The 23,082-nt window shown below is 39.8% G+C and overlaps 1 protein-coding gene across 1 annotated transcript in view; it reads left to right on the top strand.

Annotated features, from left to right (window-relative positions):
- LOC126266631 (cell division cycle protein 16 homolog) overlaps positions 1-23,082 on the top strand; it is a 175,557-nt gene that overhangs the window by 29,346 nt on the left and 123,129 nt on the right. The window contains exons 3-4 of the mRNA XM_049970989.1: positions 11,811-11,951; positions 13,405-13,564. Of these exons, the coding sequence (XP_049826946.1) occupies positions 11,811-11,951; positions 13,405-13,564 (301 nt within the window). The remainder of the gene's footprint in view (positions 1-11,810; positions 11,952-13,404; positions 13,565-23,082) is intronic.

Here is a 23,082-nt window from a genome sequence, read left to right as displayed (position 1 = left end):
CCTCTCCCATCCACTGGAGAGCACATGACGAGTTATGTGATCATGACCACTTTCCACTCTTCCTGTCCCTACCCCATCATCTCTCATCTTGACACTTGCCCAGGTGGGCTCTTCCGAAGTCTAATTGGGACACTTTCACATACGTTACCAACATTGAGTATCTGTTGCAAGCCACCATTGATGAAGTGATCCACGTTGTCATAATACTATTGTTGCCGCAGCTGAACTGGCAATCCCTTGTTCCTCCGGTTGCCTCCGAGGAAGTCAGTGCCTTGGTGGTTGCAGGAAATTGCTGTGCCCATTAGAGACCATAGGTGGGCCCTCCAACTTCATAAGTGCCACCCCTCCCTGGAGAATCTTATTGCCTTCAAATGGCTCCATGCCCAGGTTCGCCTCCTCATCAGACAAAGGAAGCAGGAGTGTTATGAACACTATGTCTCCACCATTGGAACACGAACCTCACCCTCACAGGTTTGGATCATGCTCCAACGACTTAACGGCTATCAGACCCCTACGGGTGTACCTAGCATTTGTGCACATGGAGCTGTATCTGCTGATCAAGACATAATCGCAGAGCATCTTGCCAAGTATTATGCTCACACCTCTGCATCTGATAATTATTGCCTTGCTTGTCGTCTCCTCAAACAGCGGGTGCAATGACAACGCCTATATTTTGCTCCATGCCACCCTGATTCTTATAGTGCTCCCTTCTGTGAGGGGGAATTTCTCATTGCCCTTGCCGACTGTCCTGACACATCCCCTGGTCCAGACTGCATCCATTCGTAAATGCTGAAACATCTGTCAGTGGATTCCCCATGCCAACTCCTTGCCGTCTTTAACTGCATCTGGAGTGATGGCGAATTCCCATTGCAGTAGAGGGAAAGTATCATCTTTCCAGTGCTAAAGCCCTGGAAGAACCCACTAGATGTTGATAACTATTGTCCTATCGGCCTCACCAACATTCTGTGCAAGCTGCTCGAACATATGGTGAGCTGGCAGTTGTATTGGCTCTTTGAGTCTTGGGGCTTTCTGGTTCTGTCCGAGGGAGGTTTTCGCCAAGGACGCCCCACCATCGACAACTTCTTGTACCTGGAGTATGCCATTGAATTGGCCTTTTCCCGGCAACAACACCTTACTGCCATCTTTTTCAACCTCACGAAGGCCTACGGTACCACTTGGTGACACCACATCCTCGCTACTCTGCACGAGTGGGTTCTCCAGGGCCCACTCCCAATTTTTATACGGAACTCTTTGTCGCACCGCACTTTCAGAGTTCATGTCGGTGTTTCCCACAGTGCATCTCATGTACAAGAGAATGGAATTCTGCAGGGCTTTGTCCTCACGGTCCCACTCTTTTTAATTGCCATCAATGGTCTCGCGTTAGCAGTGGGATTGTCAGTATCTCCCTCCTATATGCTGACGATTTTTATATTTCCTTCTGCTCCTCTTCTACTGTTACAGCTGAATGCTGGCTGCAGGGAGCTTTACAGAAGGCACAGTCGTGGACCCTCACTCATGGCTTTGTTTTCGGCTGCCAAAACTTGTGTCATGCACTTCTGTCGTCCGTGTACCATCCATCCCCATCCAGAAATTTACCTCTATGACCAACTTCTAGATGTAGTGGAGACTTACCGCTTTTTGGGACTGGTCATCAGTGCCTGCTTAACTTGTCTTCCCCATCTTCGTCAGCTTAAGGACAAGTGCTAGTGGCACCTTAATCTTATTCAATGCCTGAGCCACACCGACTGGGGTGCTGCAGTTGTACTAAGCACTTGTACAGTCCCATGCTGATTATGAGAGCATGGTGTATGGTTCAGCATTGCCCTCTGCACTGGGTCTGCTGGACTGTATCCACCACTGTGGAGTTCTCCTTGGGACGGGAGCCTTCCAATCGAGCCCTGTCAACAGCCTCCTTGTTTAAGCTGGCGTTCCTCCATTGCGGTTCCGGTGGCAACTATTGTTCGCAAATTACCCCACCATCCAAATTACCGTCTCCTTTTCCCCAACATGATGATCCATCTCCCACAACAGCGGCCCAGAACTGTGAATCCCTTCGCTGTCTGTGTCTGGTCACTTCTCAATGAACTCGATGATTTCCCCTTACCACCTTTACTGCGAGCCCACTTCCGTACACCTCCATGGTCCATACCTCGGCCATGGCTTGGGCTGAACCTATTGCACCATGTCTTGGGCTGAACCTATTGCACCATGTCTTGGGCTGAACCTATTGCAAGGCCACAAAGGCTCAGTTCCACCTGAGGCCCCCCGCCGGCAATTTCTCTCTCCGGCGAGTTTGAGGGCTCAGAAATAATCTACACAGATGGATCATTGGTCGACGGTCTTGTTGGCTTTGCTTAGGCTCATGTTGGCCATACTGGACAGCTCTCCTTCCTGGAAGGCTGCAGGGTTTTCACTACAGAGTTGGTTGCCATGTGTCACACTCTTGATCATATCCGCTTCTGCTCCAGTGAGTCCTTCGTCATCTGTAGTGACTCCTTAAGCAGCGTACAAGCTCTTTACCAGTGCTTCCCTAGACATCCTTTGGTACTGACAATCCAGGAGACTCTTTATGCCTTCTGCAACTGGATGCTCAGTGATCTACATTTGGATCCCAGGATGTGTTGGGATACCGGGCAGTGAACGTACTGACCGCCTGGCCAAACAGGCCACCCGTAAACCATCTCTAGAGATTGGCCTGCCAGAAACCGATTTGCAATCAGTCTTCCACTGCAAAGTTTTCGCGATCTGGGATACTGAATGGCGCACCCCGAGTACACCAAATAAACTCTGTACTATAAAGGAGGCAACAAATGTATCGACATCCATGTGAGCCACTCGAAGGGAATCTATTGTCCTTTGCAGACTCTGCATCGGCCATACGTGGCTAACACATGGTTACCTCCTCCGTTGCGAGGACCCACCTCGGTTTGCTGTGGCTCCCATATGACTGTCGTCCACATCTTGCTGGACTGTCCAATTTCAGTTGCTTTGTGTCGGACTTGTAACCTTCCCAGCGCCCTGCCCGTGGTGTTGGGCGATGATGCCTCAACAGCAGATTTAGTTTTGTATTTTATTCGTGAGTTTTTTTTTTTTATTGTACCATCTAAAGGTGGTCGTCTGTCCTACTCTCTGAGGCCTCCACCCTCACTCCATTTTAACTCTCTGTCACCCTTTCTTTGCATTTGTTTGCCTTGGTGTTTGTCTTTTCCCTACATGTGTTCATCTCGCCTTGTCCTTGTATCCATGGTACAGCAATTGGCTTCTTCATTGCACTGTCCTATGCCAACCTATTCATTGTCCATCTAGAGAAACCATTCCTTAAACACCCAGAATCCAAAACTCCTCGCCCAGTTCAGATTCATTTGATTATGCTCTCGTGATCTGGTCCAGGGTGTAGACACACTATCCCTATTCCTTCAGAATCTCAACAGCTTCTCCCCCATTAGCTTCACCTGCTTCTCCTCAACACAACAGTCCATCTTCCTCGATGTTGACCTCCACCTCAAGAATGGTTACATCAGTATCTTTATTCACATCAAACCTACCAACCTCCAGCAATACGTCCACTTGGACAGCTGCCGCCGCCCATTCCATACCATGGAAGTCCCTTCCATATAGCCTAACCATCTGTGGCTGTTGCATCTATAGTGACGAGCAGTTCTTTCCAAATATACCAAAGGTCTCACTAAGGCCTTCGTATAATGAAATTACTCTCCTAACCTTGTACAGAAACAGTTCTCCCATGCCTTATCTCTCTCATCACCTACTAACCTACTACTGCCCATGTACCCACAGTTAGGCCACAAAGGAGTGCATCCCCCATGACTCAGTACCATCAAGCACTGTAGCAGCTGAACAGTTTTCGCTGCTAGGGTTTCAACTATCTCTCCTTGTGCCTTGATATGAGGAATATCCTACCCACTATCCTTCCCATACCTTACTCCCACAGTTGTATTCCACTGCCCTCTGAACCTACACAACACCGTTGTCCATCCCTACTCCAGCCCTGCTCCTCACCCCTTGTCCTATGGCTTAGACCCCTGCAATAGACCTAGATGCAAGACCTGTCCCATACATCCTTCCACCACACCCTCCTCCAGCCTGGTCATAGGTATCCCCTATCTCATCATGGGCAGGGCTGCTTGTTAAAGCAGTCATGTGATCTACTGACTAAGCTGCAACTACTGTGCTGCTTTCCACATGAGAATGGAACCAACAAGCTGTCAGTCCACATGGGTGGCTACTGATAAATTGTGGCCAGGAGACAGCTGAATTACCCAGTTGCTGCACTACTGACCAACACAACATGCTTCACTTCAATGGTTGGTTCACATCCTGTGCCACCGGGTCTACACTACCTACACCAGGTTTTATGAATTGTACAGGTGGGAACTGTCCATGCAGTATATCCTATGTTCCCATAAACCTTCTGGCCTCAACCTTTGCTAGTCCCTCTACTTCACCCACTTGTCCCCTTCCCTGCTCCCATTACAACACTACACAGCTTTCTATTCTACCAATGCATCCACTAGTCTTTCCTCTGCTCTACTTCTCTTCTTTTATGACCCCACACCACCCAACACCCCAAACCTTCCAACTGCACCTAGCAGCCATACCATGTCCCTTTTACATTCCTGCATGCTCCCACAAGCACCAGTACACCTTCCCCATCCCTACTATGCTATACCCCCCTCTCCACCTCAGCCTCCTCCTACCTCCATCAAAGCCTTCTCCTTAACTCCATCTCCCACAGACTGCTTCTACCGTCAGGCGCAGTTGCTGTATGGAGTCTGGCCTCAGTGGCCAGAGATAGTAGTAATGTGTGTCTGAATTGTTCTGCGGTAAATGTGTGTTTTCTGGGGTAAATTTGTGTTTGATTTTGTACTTTAGAAGAAGGCCATTTGGCCAAAAAACTTAATTGTATAGCAGTATTTTTTGTAGTACCTGTCTGGGGCTCAAAACCCCCTCTATAAGGTGAATAGCAATCTATCCTTTTCATAATATTGTCAATATCTCTTACTAGTTGTGTTTGGTACAGATCCCACACAATTTAGCAACTCTCTAACATGGGTCATACAAGTGATTTATAAGCAATCTTCTTTGTAGATTGATGACATTTGTCCAGTATTCTACCAATAAACCAAAGTCTGCCACCTGCTTTATGCATGACTGAATGTATTTGATCATTCCGTTTCATATAAGTCACAAGTTTTTTCAAACCTAGCGCTGGACTGGGGCAGGTTACAGAGGATTTAGGTTCACTATGCAGAGGCTTTATTTAGGAAGATACCGTGGTTATTGTGGGTGGGCCAGGCAACAGTATTGACAGAGATCTGGGGTACAGCATAGAGTGTGACCTGGTAAATGTTTTATCAGCATCGAGTCATACCAGTGTTGGGTTTGTCGGTTCTGGAGCCCCACGACGTACCTCATTTGAGCTCTTCTGTCAGGAGAGTTAACTTGGTGTTGGAACGGCTACTTGGATCTGGTGCAAGGTCACGCATTGGTGTGGTTCCTGTTGATTCACTCAGTAGGTGGGACTAAACTAGACATGGCCTACACCTCAACAAGAAGGGGAAGGGTAAACTGGCTGGGCTGATAGCAGGAAATTTAAAGGGGGGAGGAACCACATCTCATGGTGGAAACTCTTTTTTAGTGTAAGATCAGTGTCCAGTGGGAAACTCAGCCAGGCAAGTACTAAAGATGTTAAAAAAGTTCAAGATACTCACAAAAGTAAAGTGAAAAATAATGTTAGTATATTTCATCAAAATATTGGGGGATTGAAGAAAAAAATTGATGAGCTTCTGCTTTGTTTAGAAGATATAGAAACTGAGAATGTAATAGATGTACTATGCCTGTTTGAGCATCACATTGTCACTGATATGCAAAAGGTTAGCATCAATGGGTACAAATTAGCTGCACATATAAGTACAGATAATATGATGAGAGGAGGAGTTGCCATATATGTCAGAAGCTTCCACAGTGCAAAAAATTTAGAAACTAAAAAATTTTGTGTAGAGCAACATATGGAAGCATGTGCCACTGAACTAAAACTAAATGAAGGCACTTTCATCATTGTAACAGTGTATAGGTCCTCCTCAGGAAATTTTCAGCTATTTCTAGAAAACTTGGATGCTTTGTTGTGCTATCTGTCAGACAGGGGGAAGCAAATTATCATTTGTGGGAATTTCAATGTTGATTCCCTGAAAGAGTATAATAGGAAGAATGACCTTTTAGTATTACTCGGTACTTTCAATTTGAGCTCCGTCATTGATTTTCCTACTCGGATAACAAAGAACAGCAGGACATTGATAGATAACTTTTTTACAGACCAAGATAAGTTTAAGGACATAAATGCTTATCCTGTTGAGAATGGTCTTTCAGATCATGGTGCACAGCTACTTACAGTACATGACATAGCTCTATGCAGTATATCAAATCAGAATTTCAAAGCAGTGCATTCAATTAACAATATAAATATTGCAAACTTTATCAAAAGCCTACAGCAGATAGACTGGGATGAAGTGTACTAGGAACCCAATGCCAACTTGAATTATAACTTATTTCATGATACATTTTTAAGGGTATTTGAAAATTGTTTTCCCAAGAAAGTAGTTAAACATAATTCCAAGAAAACATATAAAAAACCTTGGCTAACTAAAGGAATAAGGATATCTTGCAACCGCAAAAGAGAGCTGTATCTAACAGCAAGAGGGAGTACTGACCCCGAAATTGTTCACTGAGATCAGTAACTCTGATAATAAAATTAAAGCAATTTAGAATATTATTGAAAGGGAAACAAGGCAACCAAGAGCACAGGAAGACTTTAGTGCCATAAAACTGAATGACAAGTGTACTAACAAACAATCAGAAATTGAAAATATTTTCAATAATCATTTTTTAAATGTTGAGGTGAAAATAGTATCTAGATCTTCACTAGAAGAGGCAAGGCTTCTAATAGAAGAGGCCATACCTGTGCAGTTTGAAACAACTGTATTTCCACCAACCACTCCCTCTGAAATCAGTAAAATAATAAACTCACTGAAAAGTAAAAGCTTTTACAGAATTGATGGCATTTCCAGCAAGGTACTTAAAGCTTGTTCCCCACAGATAAGTAGGATTCTCAGCCACGTATGTAATAGCTCTTTGGAGCAGGGTGTTTTCCCCGAAAGACTGAAATATGCCATTGTAAAACCATTGCATAAAAAGGGGGATGCGACGGATGTCAACAACTATCGCCCAATCTCTCTTCTGACAGCTCTATCAAAAAAATTTTAGAAAGTAATGTATTCAAGAGTAGCCTCCCATATTTGTAAAAATAAAGTGCTAACAAAATGTCAGTTTGGTTTGCAGAAAGGCTTTTCAACAGAAAATGCTATAAACGCTTTCACTGATCAAATATTAAATGCTCTGAATAACTGGACATCACCCATTGGTATTTTTTGTGATCTCTCAAAGGCCTTTGATTGTGTAAATCATGGAATTCTTTTAGATAAGCTAAATCATTATGGTTTAATTCATACTTAACTGGAAGAATGCAGAAAGTTGAAATAAGTGATTCATGTAATGTTAAAACAACAGCTGATTCCTCATCCTGGGGGGCTATCAAGTACGGGGTCCCACAGGGTTCGGTCTTAGGTCCTTTACTGTTCTTGATATATATTAATGACTTACCATTCCACATTGATGAAGATGCAAAGTTAGCTATTTTTGCTGATGATACAAGTATAGTAATAACATCCAAAAAACCAAGAACTAAGTGATGTAATTGTAAATGATGTCTTTCACAAAATTATTAAGTGGTTCTCAGCAAACGAACTCTCTTTAAATTTTGATAAAACACAGTATATACAGTTCCGTACAGTAAATTGCACAACTCCAGTAATAAATATAGACTTTGAACAGAAGTCTGTAGCTAAGGTAGAATTTTCAAAATTTTTAGGTGTGGCCATTGATGAGAGGTTAAACTGGAAGCAACACATTGATGGTCTGCTGAAACGTCTGAGTTCAGCTACGTATGCTATTAGAGTTATTGCAAATTTTGGTGACAAGAATCTCAGTAAATAAGCTTACTATGCCTGCTTTCATTCACTGCTTTCGTATGGCATCATATTCTGGGGTAATTCATCGTTGAGTAGAAAAGGATTCATTGCTCAAAAACGTGTAATTAGAATAATTGCTGGAGCCCTCCCACGGTCATCCTGCAGACATCTATTTAAGGATCTAGGGATCCTCACAGTAACCTCACAGTATATATATTCACTTATGAAATTTGTTGTTAATAATCCCAACCAGTTCAAAAGTAATAGCAGAGTGCATAGCTATAACACCAGGAGAAAGGATGATCATCACTATGCAGGGTTAAATCGGACTTTGGCACAGAAAGGGGTAAATTATGCTGCCACAAAAGTCTTTGGTCACCTACCAAACAGCATCAAAAGCCTGACAGATAGTCAACCAACATTTAAAAATAAATTAAAAGAATTTCTAGATGACAACTCCTTCTACTCACTGGCAGAATTTTTAGATACAAATTAAGAAAAAAAAACCTAGCTTAAACATTAGTGTCATGCAATATTTTGTGTAATGCAATATCTTGTACAGACATCTTTTATTAACCTGACACGTTCCACATCATTACGAAGTGTCGTATTCATGATCTATGGACCAAGTATTAATCTAATCTAATCTTCACAGGAGACAGATGTCTTTTCACTCTCTGATGGTTGGCACGGGCTGTGTCATGGCAAGTAGGCAGCACAGTGCCATTACTGCGACAGGAACTTCCTGGAAGTGAGCAGGATCTGACCTCTACCAGAACTGCCCTCCTGGCCTATGGCAACACCATTCCGGGGCAGAGACACATAGGTGGCACCTCAGAACTAGGGGAGGCGCGGTTCCTTTCTAGCATCTCATTGGCACCTTGTAATACCACTTGCTGTGCAGTATCTCTGCGGTGGTCAATACTTCTTGCACCAGTCTCAGTACTCAGTGACACTGTCTATACCACATTCACTAAACCAGGCTGCTTGTTTGTGTGAGGAAAATACATCTGACTAAACCTTTTGTATACAGAACAGTGCTTCGAAGCCAATAATCAACTGTCTGACAAATGTGTGACCTACAGGCCGTCACAAAGTCTGCAGCCGTCATTACGACGGGTTGCTTGTGTCCTGCAAAGAAAAGCGGTTGTCCCGATGTGAGTGAAGTGAATGTGGAGCGCGTACAAGAGACTTCATAAGGAGTCCAAAGAAATCAGTGTGTCGTGCATCCTGTGAACTCGAAAGGGCTCCAATGACAGTGTGGGAAGTCCGCAACAGACGCTGTTTGTGAAACCATTCAAATTGGAGCTAGTGCAGAAGCTCAATGACAACGGCAAAGACAAGCGTTTTGAGTTTTGTTCGCTGTTGCAACAATTGAATGAGGATGGGGATGGCATTATTGATCACTTAATTTTTAGTGACAAAGCCACTTTTCACATGAATGGAAAAGTGAACAGGCATAATTGTCGAATCTGGGGTACAAAGCATCCACACGAATGCATTGAATTTGAGCATTATTCCCCAAAGGTAAATGTTTTTTTTGCCTTGTCACGTCGCAAACTGTACGGACCATTCTTCTTCGCCAAGCACACTGTCATTGGATATTCCTACTTGGACATGTTGCAGCAATGGCTGATGCAATCAGACTCTCCATTCATCTTTCAGCAGGATGGGGCTCCACCCTATTTTCATAGTGAAGTTCATGGGTACCTGAACACGGAGCTGCTGCATCGATGGATCGACTGTGCTATAGAAGGGGACAGCTGTTTCATGAAATGGCCTCCCTGATCACCAGATCTCACTTTATGTGATCTTTTTCTGTGGGGACACATTAAAGATCTGTTGTATGTACTGCCTGTACCACGTGATGTAACAAAGCTCCAGGAGAGGTTACGGGAAGCGCCTGCCACAGTCGTCGATGATGCCATGCTGGGACGGGTATGGCAAGAATTCGATTACCGTATTGACGTCTGCTGGGTCACTCATTGTTCGCATATCGAATGCTTGTAAAAAAAGCTTTCAGAGTTTCTCTTCAAAAGCTACATGTATGACATCTGTGCAATGTTTAGTTATTGTGCAACAAATAATTGAAAGTGTTCCCAGACTTTATGTACATCCTGTATTGTGTATGAAATTAGTCCCTGTGTTGTCCCATCAACATTTAGTCTACATGGTGCCTTACAGCACAGTGTTTTGTCATTGCTCTCAGAGACCCTTTAACTTATTAACAAGAGTTTGTAACATTACCAGTCTTTGAGAGCACCAGAGTGAATAATGTGTGTTTTTGCTACAGATTTTCTATTTCTTTATACCTGTTTTGCAGGAAAGAGGGTGTCAAAACCCAGTTCAACCATCCATATTTAAGTTTCCCAAGGTAAAACAATTGCTTCTAGAAGGATGTGAATGACTTCTTTCCAAATCCTTGTTTAACCTTACTTCATCTCTAATGACATCGCCACTAATAGGGTGTTAAGCCCAGATCATCTTTCTTTTTCCTGGTTGGCTAGGGAGGATGGTGTTACACAAAGCTCTGTCACTGGGTCACCATCAAATGAAGTGGGCTTTTTTATAAATTGTCATCTTCAAAGGGCACAATGTCATTTTTTTAGTTGAACATACCAGAATGATACATTCACAGGAAATGAATTTGCCATACTCTAACATTTGCTAGCGGAAGTGGAATGGTGCTATCACAGTGATGCCTGTAATGAAGCAGTAAATAGAACGGTGTCATGCAGCAGCAAGCATGGTACTACCTGGTAATTCATTTATACCTTGGGATAGGATGACACTGTGTTATCCTCCATAACCATAGCAGATCATATAAATGTGTCCATTGTGTTTTCATAGTACTGGAATGTACGTAGTACTGGAATAGTCACTGCTGCATTGATAATTTTGGTGCTACCTGCCAGAGAAATGTTGGTACATATATCATTGCATTAGCACAAATGTCTCAGACTGCAATGGGGCATGTAACTGTTGTTGCTGACATGCTGAGTGGCATAATATTACAAGTGTTGCTACATACGTATCAGTTGCAACCAGGGTGACAGTGATCTGGCAACCTGCGTAGTTGACCACAAGAAGGTGATCATCAGATGTAATGGTTTGGTGCACCACTGGTTGCAACATGCAGCCTTGACCTGTTCACAGTGAGATAAACTAAACAGTAAATGCTACATTAAGGAGGTTTTAGAGCCCAAGGTACTCTTCCTCTTTCAGCAACTCTGCGTGTCATGTTTGAGCAGAATGGTGTCTGATGAGAAATGTGCAAGCTTTCTTCAAGGAATGGCAAGCACCACAGTTTCTTTGTGTTTTAAATTTACCGGGCAAACCGCTTATCATACAGATTAGAGGTATTGTTGGCCAGCAACTTTATCACAACTGCCCTCCAGAAATCACTGTTTCTGTCAATACTTTGTGGATTTGCATATAAACTGTAAGTAGGGAAACATCAAGGGCTTGTTTGAGTCTGTGCTGTGATTACTAATTTAGAAATCATGTAAAGGTTTCTAATATTATCAATTTGTTATTGCCATGTACATAATTGATGGTATAAGTTTCTTACAATCAAGTTTACTCTTGGTGTTTCAGTTTTCACAAATGGTAGTGTATGATCCTTATGACTGTGATCATGAGTACTGTTTTTGTAAAGCTTAGTATCGAGGCACTTATGTGTTGTATCAGATATTTATTTAACTCTTCTGATTAAACTGGACTATCATAGTACTATGTTTGACAGTGTCACCAATTTCTATATTCTAGAAGCATGTTTTGTGCTACTACCTGGCTGCTCGTTGTTTCCTGGAAGCATATGATTTACCAGAAGCCCTGCAAGTCTTGAACTGTGGAGAACAAGGGAGTTTATTACCCAATGTTTCATTTTTGGAAGGAAGCCCAAAAGAAGTAAGTCCATGTATTTTAAATACTCTGATTATAGATAATTGTAGGAATACATATAACAACTCCGATAACATTATAGGCATGTCATGATGAGGTACAGAAATATAGAATAAGCTGACTGCAGATGGCATGGCCCCACATTACTCACAGCAAGCTCTCGAAGGAGACAGTATAGATTTTTAACTAAGACAATAATTTGTGCAATAAGTTCTGATCATAAGTTAGTTAACATTTCCAAGTCACATCCTCAAATAGAAACAATTCAATTATTTATTATACTTTTGGTATTCACCAGTAGTCAGTTAGGTTTCTCACCGGTAGTCACTTGGTTCGAAGATAAGAAGAGATAAGCAGAATTACTCTCCAAAACAAATGTTTAATTTTGTCATGTCAATCCAAAAAAATAATTACAATTACTCTGGAATTTGATTCTTGAGTGTTCAGTTTGTTGTTACTTCTGAAACTTTATCTCATTTTATTACTTAGCCTGAGAATCTCAGTGACTTGTTCATTTGCAGAACTTCCTTAAGGCAATTTATTGTGAATTGAAGTGGCAGCAGAAGACACTAGACATTTCGAAGGAGTGGTACTAACATCCCCATTGATCCTCCCAATTTTTTCTGTGCTTTCTCTAAATCGCTTCTTTTTGAATGCCAGGATTATTCTTTGAACAAGACTGTGGCTAATTTCTGATTGTAACATTCATCCTTCTTTGGCATAGCAGCTGCCGATATTGTAAGTTACGAATCAAATGTCCCTTTCCATTGTGTTTTTCTGCTTTGTCCTGTTTCTATTCCAATAGTGGGCACATATCTGTTGGGTTTATTCATTTTCGTATTGTACATAAGTTTAAAAATACATAAGAAGCTTTTTCATCTAATTTAAGTAATAATTATAATCTGATAAATGAGTGAGAAATCACAATCCTGCCATAATAAAAGTTATTTAAAAGTGATAGGTTTGCTGATGAAATGGAAAAACTAGTTTCCTGTCATATTTTTGAGAGTGTGGTACTAGTGTTCCTTTGTTTAGTCTCTAATTACCTTACTACCGGCGGGATATTGGAACCAATATCCCTTTTGTTTCGTACTGTTTTGGCCACTAGCAAAGGTGGCGACAACCTACTTTTTATGGACCTCATTTTACTGTCTGACGTATGCATGAGGCTATAGATACCTCCTGAACCTTAAATTTCTATTATTCCTTTCTCTGTTTAATTTATACAAATCAATGGGAGAATTTCTCTTTATTTCTACTAATCTATGGCTCTGTAAATAGTTTGAGAAGATGTGACGTCAACATGAATGCATAAAGGAGTTGTGAATTTATGTGTACTACTAAGCTGCAGCCCACAAATTAGCTTGCTATTATAAAATAGCTGTCAAGATATTATCATAATGCTGCAAACATTTGGTGCGCCACCTCATACTAATTGTCTAATTTTTTTCCATTTTAGGTACAGAGTGCAGTTTTGTTGTTGAAAGGACGTGTATGTGAGGAGATGGATAACAGAGCCTTAGCTGTGGCTTGTTATAAAGAAGCTCTCTGTAAGGATGTTCACTGTTATGAAGCATTTGAAGCACTTACTCAGCATCAGATGCTGCCTGCATGGGAAGGTGGTAATTTTTCCTCCTTTTTTAATTTTTTTAATTTTTTAAATAACTTTTTCATTGTTGATAAGTGTGAGGGGCCAGATGCTCTTTAAGGAAGGTTTTTGCCTTATGATTACAATTTCTTTAGATACTAAAAGGAATAAATTGGCTGTACGAATGTTGCTGGTCCCTCTGTGACCAAATCCACACTATTGCGTGAATTTCTCCAATGTAACCCTCTGAACTTGTTGCACAGGGGTTTAATGTTTTTACTTTAATTTTATAATTTCTAAGTCAAGATTAAAAACAAAGATGGTCGTATTGATACATGGCAAATAAGCAATTTATTAAGCGATTTTTTGAGATGATCTGATTTTAATATTAAGTGTTTAAAAATTATAATTACTTATTTGCTTCAAAGTATTTTAATTGTATTACTATTTTATCTCACTGGCTTAACTCACAACTGTTTCAATCAGTTTATTACATTTTAGTTTTTACTGCAGGTAATCAGGATTTTCCATAATTAATTTACCACCTTAAAAAGATAAAAGTAATACTTTCATATTGACTAGGAGCAGATCATCAGACATGATCCTACTAGTATGTGCCCATTGATTTTTATTCTATATCCACTATAGTGCGCGTCATTTATGATGGAGTTTAGGTTCGTCGTGCGCATCTGACGTCACAAAACACAGTCAACCAATGAACAGAGAACGACTTTGCCAGAGCTCGACTGCAGTGCAGAGAACAGACGAGTGTCTTCAGTTTTAGAAACGTTTAGTCATAAATAACGTAATTGAACAAGAGCAATGTCTTGATAACAGACTTTCTTTTATAGAGAGTTTGAAAAAAACATTCTTTATACCAATTGCTTCATATTCTATTAATTAATTAAACCAAACAAGCAATAAGCCTCCTAATTCAGGCGATAGCAAGGAAAGGTGTTTGTATCATTCTCAAGAAATCGCTTTTTCGCAATAAATAACAGCGGTAATTGTTTATTTCCTATTGCACTTCAATGAAACGTGAGTAATTCATAGTCATACCAAGTGTTTGTCGGTATTTTGCATGATATTATAGAGTCCTCTAGGAGTATCATTGAACGTGAAGCTGCGTTAGCCTAATGGTTAAGGTTCTCAGTTCAAACCTTGTTTGGTGCTTAATATTTTCTTTATTTAAAAACAATATCAAAGTGTCTTACTTCATGAATTTTATTCGTTTGAATGTAATTTTTTGAAATTTCTAGTGCTTTTCCTCTTCATTATAATCATAATAAGTTTTCGGTTTTTCTAATTTTGTCCTCCAATATTTCTTTTCACAGCAGTTAAAAACAATGGAAAGGCACACATACAATATTAATGTTATCTGTTTTGTTTGTATATTTTCTCTTCCGCAGTCACTGTTTTGTTATTCATATTGAGATATATCCTTTTTTGACCGTACTAAAAGTATTATTTAGAGCAGAATTTCGGCTCATACGTTGCTGAGCTACTTGATTGTCTGACACAATTCTTTGCTTTGCTGCTTTGGCAACATCATCATATTCAATGTTTTCGTCGACTGATCTATGTTTTGGTAAGTATTTGCTGTCCGTTGTGACAAACACAAATTGTTTGCGCACTGCGCCTCACTGACAATATATTTTAGTTTCTAGGTTTTATTACGTCCACAATTCAGTTTTGTGTACTTCACCAACATTTTTTTTTAATCAGAACTTTTTAGAAAAAAGCGGAATGACTCTGGTGTAAATAAAACTTTTATAACGGTCGCCAAAGATGGAATATTTCTCTATATTACATACGACACCTATTTGGTACTTACATTAAATAAGATATTGTTATACAGTAAATTTTATATGAAATTTAGGTATCTTGTCCACATTTCAATCTCAACATTGTGGCAACTAAAATCGACCATAAGGAAAGTATACGCTATGGACTTTTACCTCTGCAAACTCTTCAAAATTTCGTGCAATGGTTTACTACATTTAATGCTGCACAGTAACTGCGTTTAACATCGAAACAAAATTAAGTCATTTATGGGGTGAAGGTATCAGTCAAGAAGATGTGTAAAAATCAAATTTTTGGGCCAAATAGTTTTTGTGGTAGCTTTACTTCATAAACTGAGTGCTCCTCCCTAAACGTAAGTTTACGAACTATACTATACTAGTATAGTTAACCAACAGATAAAAAGGTAAGTAAATATTGAACAGAAACACAATAAAAAACACACAACCATTAAAACATGTTTTGTTAGGCATTTTTGACAGAATTGAGATGGTTACCTTCTCACAAAAAACTTCCAGTTGAGTGTGCATGACAGCTGTTTTTGTTAGGATGATGTAACATTTTCTAACAAAAATGTGTGATTGTAGATGGTGGTCTTGAGAACACAAAACGGGAGTTATTGAAATTGTGAGAAACCACAGAAAAACATTAAAAAGATGTCTGATTTTACCCTGACCTTAAAGAATGTAGTGTTGTATTGCATTTGAAAGATGACATGTGAGTTACTTTTCATATCTCAGGGAGAAAAATCTTTCTAATCTGCACACATAAATGGTGTTGTTCAAATTAAAGAGTAGAGAAAAGTGCATGGCATTGTTGGAGTGGGTGACTTCCAAAGGAAACACATGGCAGTTGGGCTATTGTAATTTTTTATATTTATGATACATGAAATTTAGAACTCAAATGTTACAGGATGCCTAGTGAACCTTGAAGTCTTCAAAACCTAGAATTTTCAAAAATGGAAAAGGACTGGGAAAAAACCGTAAATTTTATTTAAAAACCATGATTGTTTAAAACTGTTTCAGTACCATACCCATATTGATACACTATCAGTTTAAACCGTCCATGCTGTTTCGAATAGCTTTCATATATTCAACGGGGAATCTACATGTTATACACGTAATACCCCTTGGTGATCCAGTATTTACGCAATAATTTGTAATTGGTTCATACTTGTCGAGGTGTCGCATGAGGTGGGAATCCCAGGAAACTGATTGGTGCTGCAGTGTGTGAATTGGGGAGAGACTTCAGAATTTATTGCTTCGAAGTCTGGCCTAAAGTACAGATCAGATACTGTGGTAGAAATACACAAAAGTAATAAGTTTTGATAAAGAGTTTTATAGAGACATTCATATTCAGTTTAGTACTACTATATCAACTGTTGGATTGTTGTAGTTGGCAGCAGATGAAAACAAGATGTCATAGTCATGAAGAGTAATGACTTGTACTGATATATATCGAACAGATGTATGGCGCTAAATGACTGCTCAATGGAGACAAACTGACGTAATGTTATGAGTGAAGAAGTTAAAGCTAGCTGTCAGTTTTACCATGGGGTAATCTGCAATCTTGTGTCAATAAATCTGTAGCTTGTGAATGCTTGCATGGCCATTTCTTCGAGCGGGGTGGCAATGACCTTGAGTAGGTATGATATTAAATCAAGGCTGTTGTAACACAATTATTAAAACAGGAGGAGATAAATGATATTTTAGACATTTGTAACTGTATCTCATTTTGCAGTGTTTATACAATTGTTGGTAGTAAGTAATTATTCACCATTCTTTTAATGCAGTCTCCTGTTTGCATTTTTTTCCATTTGCAACACTACACTACATTTATAATAGTTTTTCTCACTTCACCCTGTGTTGGGCATGGATCATGTCGAAAACATTGACTGTTCACTGCATAATGGCTACTGTCTACAATACAACACACTGTTGGATCTTTTTGATGGGCGGTAGTTCCAAGAAGCATGAAGTACAGGGGTTACAGAATAAAATAAAATAAAGACTTTTCTTCAAATGTATTGATGAATTTAGTAGTACTTTTACTTTTAAACAGTTGAATAAAGGTAGAAAACCCCTTAGTGAAATAAGTACTGTGCAGACCGTCAAATAAAAGAGCGCACACTTGGAAATAGAGCATAAAGCACGAGAGTTTCAGTGCTAATTTGCAAAAGTCACTGCCACTAGTTGCATTCGTGCAATGTTCTGAATTAACAACAGCAAATTTCGACACAGTCAGTCGTACATCACTTCAAGGTATTTTTGCTAATAACTTTTACTCAACTAGAATTTTTTAAATTGTCTATTTTTAGTACCAATATGTCTATGTTCACTACTTAAATATCACTACTTAATATATTTTTAAATAAAAACTTGTAAAAATACATTGTTTAAAAGGACATATTTTGTAAAATCCATCACCTTATCTTTGTTATTTAGTCATTCTTCTGGAGAGGGACAATAGTCTTCAGTTGAACCAATAACCCCCCCTACAACTGCGATTCCGTAAAGACTCGAACTTCCATGTGTAAAACAGTTTCAAAATCTGAAAGAAACATACCGGTAGTGAAGAGACAACAAATTACATCATGCTTGAAGCTAAAAATGCGAACATTTACTAAGCAATAAACTGTTCCTCTCTCATTATTTTATGGAACTATAAACGAGAAAAAGTTTAGATAAGGTGTAAAGTTCATTGGAAGTTGCTAAGCAATTTCGCTCAATGTGTGCGACATCATATGACGTCTGCGCTTTTCGAATATGTATTCCTTCTCTGCCAAGGCAGAGATGGCCACTACATGGCAGTGTAGAAAAGGTTTTAAATAAGGTGTAAAGTTCATTGGAAGTTGCTAAGCACTTTCGCTCACTGTGTGTGACATCATATGCCCTCTGCACTTTTCGAATATGTATTTCCTCTCCGACAAGGCAGTTAGAAAGATGGCTGCTACATGGCAGTGTCATACATTTCTTAGCTTAATGTTGACAGAATCCAAATTTGTTACTCACGTAGGTTACACAATTGTTCTCTTCATGTGCATGCTGATGACTGAAGATGTTCTGCGACTATTGATGGACAGTGATAATGAAGACGACAAGATTTTTTTGTGTACTGATGATTCTTTAGCTGACGAACTGACTGTGCAGGATGCTGCATCAGCTGCATTTACTTCAAGCACTGCTGAAGCTAGGCTGAAATTCTGAATTCCCAGTAATGCAGTACCATTAGCTTACTTTGTATTGTTCTTTGACAATGAAATAATAGAAATGACTAACAAAGAAACAAATAAACATGCAGAAACAATTATGAGAAGGAAAGTTCCTATTCATCATATAGCAGAGATGCCGAGTCCCAGATAGGCACAACACTCTGCCTATCTGCAACTAATCATCTCCGCTATATGGTGAATAACAACTTTCCTTCTCATAATTGTTACATTCCATCCTGGATTTTCCATTGTTTAAATATGCGGAACATTCTTACACGAGGGAAATGAAAAAAAAAAATGTTTTTCTTTGAAGAAACCACAATTTGTAAAGTAGTTTCTAACTGATGAGTTCCTTTAGCTCTATTTTTACTGATGGGAATATTGTCTAAAAGATCAGCTAAAATGTATTTTACCAGAAAGAAGTGCTAGAAATGCCCTTTTTCCATAATGTTATGAGTGAAGAAAGATTTCACCTCCTACTGAGATTCCTACATTTTGCTGACAACAGGAGCTTATGAGAAACAAAATAACATAAATGTTGACGAATCCTTGTTACTGTGGACAGGGAGACTCTCGTGGAAGCAGCATACTTTGGGATGAAACATTTTGAGAGTGTTTGACAAGAACTGGTATTTATGGATCTTTATTTTGTACACAGGAAGAGATACATGCAAGTCATGAGCTGATCAAAAAACTTGTGGACACAAATACTGATGCAATAGGAACACCACAACTTGCAGGAAAGGAATGCCACATACTGTAAGTAGGAAATTACAAAAAGGACAGATCATCAGTGCACAAAAGAGGAAATTGATGTCTCTGAAATGGAAGGACAAAAAGTAAATCACAATGCTAGCAGAAAAGCATGCTGCAACAAAAATACATGTGCAGAGAAGAGGAAAAGAGGGAGAAGTACAAGTGGCCCAGATACCACTCTGAATTTCTTACTACAACCAGAATATGGGGAGAGTGGACTTGAAAGACCAGTCTTTGGTATCTGTTCTTGTGGGAAGAGAGCAAAGCAAGATTTGGTACAAAAAACTTTTTACTTGCTTGTTAAATGTGGCTGTTCTAAACGCTTACTTATTTTGTTGTCAGAAAGGAAATAAGAAAGACCATTTAGAGTTACGAGTGAAACTGATAAATGAGCTCATAACTAATTACACCACAGTGCCACTGAACAGAAGCAAAAAAAGGCCCTCTGATGATCTTACTTGTAGACACTTCCCAGAACAGCAACAAAAACCAGAAGAGTGGGGTGAAGGAGACGTGTGCTGTATTCAACAAAACAGGAAAGTAGAGAAACATCATACAGATGCAAGACTTGTCCTGCAAACCCTGCATTATGTATTGTGCCTTGCTCTGAGCTTCATCACTCTCATAAATACTTGTAAACCATTAACTTTTATCACATGACTAAAACTCTTTGTGCCTAAAGTGATTTAGCCTATTAAATCTTTATAGTTTTAAGTGTTCACCCTTTTTTTTTCACAATGTTATTTCCAGTGCTTTATTAGATATAGTATTTGCAGTATAGGAGGGATATAGCACTCAGTCATGCACAACAGATGTCATGCTACAGATGCTATTAAATAAAGACCAGTGTCACGCTTGAGGAGTTAATAAGGAGGCACCCTTGCAGGTTGAGATCAGGAGATAAAAATATTAGTTGACAAGAGAAATTTACATTGTATCTTGTTTTGTGCATATAGGGAGCTGTTTACTTCGTTAGAGTTGTAACAATGTTGAGAAGTGATCTCATTTTTGGATGTGATGTGTTTCACTGGTGTTGTTCTGGACACGAATTTTGTGATTCAGTTAGCCATCCTGCATTTTGTATTTTTAATATAAGGGGATAGTATCAGGTTATTGAAGCCAGTTTTCAGTTGAAGTCCGCTTTCCTTTTTGTGAAAGTCCTGGTTTTGCTATCTAGGGAGCTGCCTGAGTTGTATGGTAAAATGTAAGCGCACAGTGTGGTAGTACAAGATATGTTATAGTAAAAGCAAAATAATGAGATAAGAGACTTGAAAGTGATGACATAAATGTTTAAAGGGCTTATGGGAAAGTAATTACTTATATAGTGAATGAGAATGAGCAAAATAATGAGATCAGAAATTTAAAAGTGACGATATAAATGTTTAAAGTGCTTACAAGAAAGTAATCTCTTATACAGTGAATAAGAGTTTACATTGAATAAGATAGGTGCCATCGCACGTGCGTGAGGCATATCTAGACCGCGCTGGTGAGAACTTGTAATTTTTCTTCCTGACTATTTTTTATGACAAGACCTTTAACTTGTGGTCAAATATTTAGCATTGAGCTACGTGACACTGCAGGAGGCAACAGAGCTTGACCATGATTCGGCTTTAACTGGTCAAAATGAACTGCCACATGATGGTCAGACAGTTGAATTTCTGCACTAACAGAAGAGGTCAATTGTGTGATAGACTAAGGGCCTTCATATTGAGACGTGCATTTCTTAGTCTTTTCTTTCATAAGCAAAGCAAAACTGGATCTCTCAGTTTACACTGGGAAAGCAAAGCTCCTTTATTACTTTGTTGTATCGTTTTCCCAGTAGCGTTAAAATTATTTTGTTTTGCTTGCTTTCAGATAGCCTTGGTGCTAATCCTTTAACTTCGGCCAGGTCTACACCAGGCAGTAGTTTGTCAAGTTCAAGCAGGGAACTTATAGGCTGTAGGTATACTGCCTCATATAGATAGCATACATCCAGTTGACCTGTGTATACAACTGTTGTACGCTGAAGCTACATAAGCTATGTATCTGTTCCAATAGCTGTGCAAACAGTTCACATAGCGAGACAGCATTCAAACTGTCGATTGATGCACACATTCAGGACAGCCATTGGATTTAGGATGGAAAGGGGTAGTCTTCCACCTTTTGATTCACAACAATTGCACACATGTACGAACACAATGGACATGAAATTAGTCCCCTGATCAGTCAAAATAGTATTAGGACTTGTGAATGGCAAAACTGAATGATTGACAAAGGCACATGCTACCGTTTGTACAGTCATGTTTGCAACTGATACAGAATTGGGTACCTAGAACCGTGATCAATGATAGATAGACTATGTTTATTGTTTTGGGTACTTTGTGGGAACAGTCCTGCAAATATCTAATGCTATGTTTTGAAGTGATTTAGTAGATTCAGGAAGTTTCCACAGGGATATGGGTTCTTGGTGGTGGTGCCCCTGGGTACAAGGCAAGCAGTTCTGTATTTACATTATAAGATAGAAAGACACACCACAAAGGAATTATCCAAATGGGGTGGAAATTAGTAGCTGTGATGTACGTGTACAGCAAACAAATGATACAATTTCAAAATAACTGGATGATTTATTCAAGAGAAAGATCTTCACAAACTGAGCAAGTCCATGATATGTTGGACTACCTCTGACCCTTATACAAGCATTTACTGGGCTTGATGTTGATTGATAGGGGTGTTGAATGTCCTCATGAGGGATGTCATGCTAAATTGTTCCAATTGGCAAATTAGAATGTCAAAATTCTGAGCTGGTTAGAGGGTCCTGCTCATAATGCTACAAATGTTCTCCGTTCGGGAGAGATCCAGTTACCGTGTTGGCCTTGGCAAGCACAAATATAAGCACTAGAAACTCTTGGTGTGTGTGTGCGCAGACAGTATATTGCTGAAATGTAAGCACAGGGTGGCTTGCCATGAAGGGAAACAAAACAGGGCATATAATTTCATCAATGTACCACTGTACTGTGAGGGTGCCATGAATGGCAACCGAAGGGGACTTGCTATAAAATAAAATGGCATACTTAGACCATCACTCCTGGTTGTTGGGCCGCATGGCCAGCGACAGTCAGGCTGGTATTCCACCACTATAAGGGGCATCTCCAGTCACTTCTTTGCTGGTCATTGGGTCTGAGTTCAAAGCAGGACTCATCACTGATAACAATTCTACTCCACTCAAAGATATTTTAGCCAGAAGACGTGTCTGGAGATGACTTGGACAGCAATGATATAGCAATCTGTTCTGCCCGCCATATGGCCAGGAGTGGCAGTTTGATGTGCCATTTCATTTTATAGTTGGACCCCTGTGGTTTGTCATCTGTCGCACCTTTACAGCACAGTGGTATGTCAACAATATACTACACCCGTTTTGTTGTCCTTCATGACAAGCCATCCTGGGTTTACATTTCAGTGAGATAATGCCTGCTCCCACATGATGAGAGTTTCTATTGCTTATCTTCATGCTTGCAAAAACCTACCTTGGCCAGCAAAGTTGCCAGATCTCTACTCAATTGAGAACAGTGGGAGCATAATGGGCAGATCCCTCCAACCAACTCAGGTTTTTGATGATCTAATGCATCAATTGGACAGAATTTGGCATGGTATCCCTCAGGAGGACATCCAGCAAACTCTCTCTGTCAGTGCCAAACTGAATAACTCTTGCATAAGGGGCAGAGGTGGATCAATGTGTTATTGCCTGGCTTAATTTGTGAAGTTCTTTCTCTCGAATAAATCATCCAGTTTTTCTGAAACTGCAA

The sequence above is a fragment of the Schistocerca gregaria genome, chromosome 4 (genome assembly GCF_023897955.1).
Source record: "Schistocerca gregaria isolate iqSchGreg1 chromosome 4, iqSchGreg1.2, whole genome shotgun sequence".
Taxonomy (NCBI): Eukaryota; Metazoa; Arthropoda; class Insecta; order Orthoptera; family Acrididae; genus Schistocerca; species Schistocerca gregaria.
Note: the sequence above shows the minus strand (reverse complement) of the source record. Positions and strands in the feature narration are given on the sequence as shown.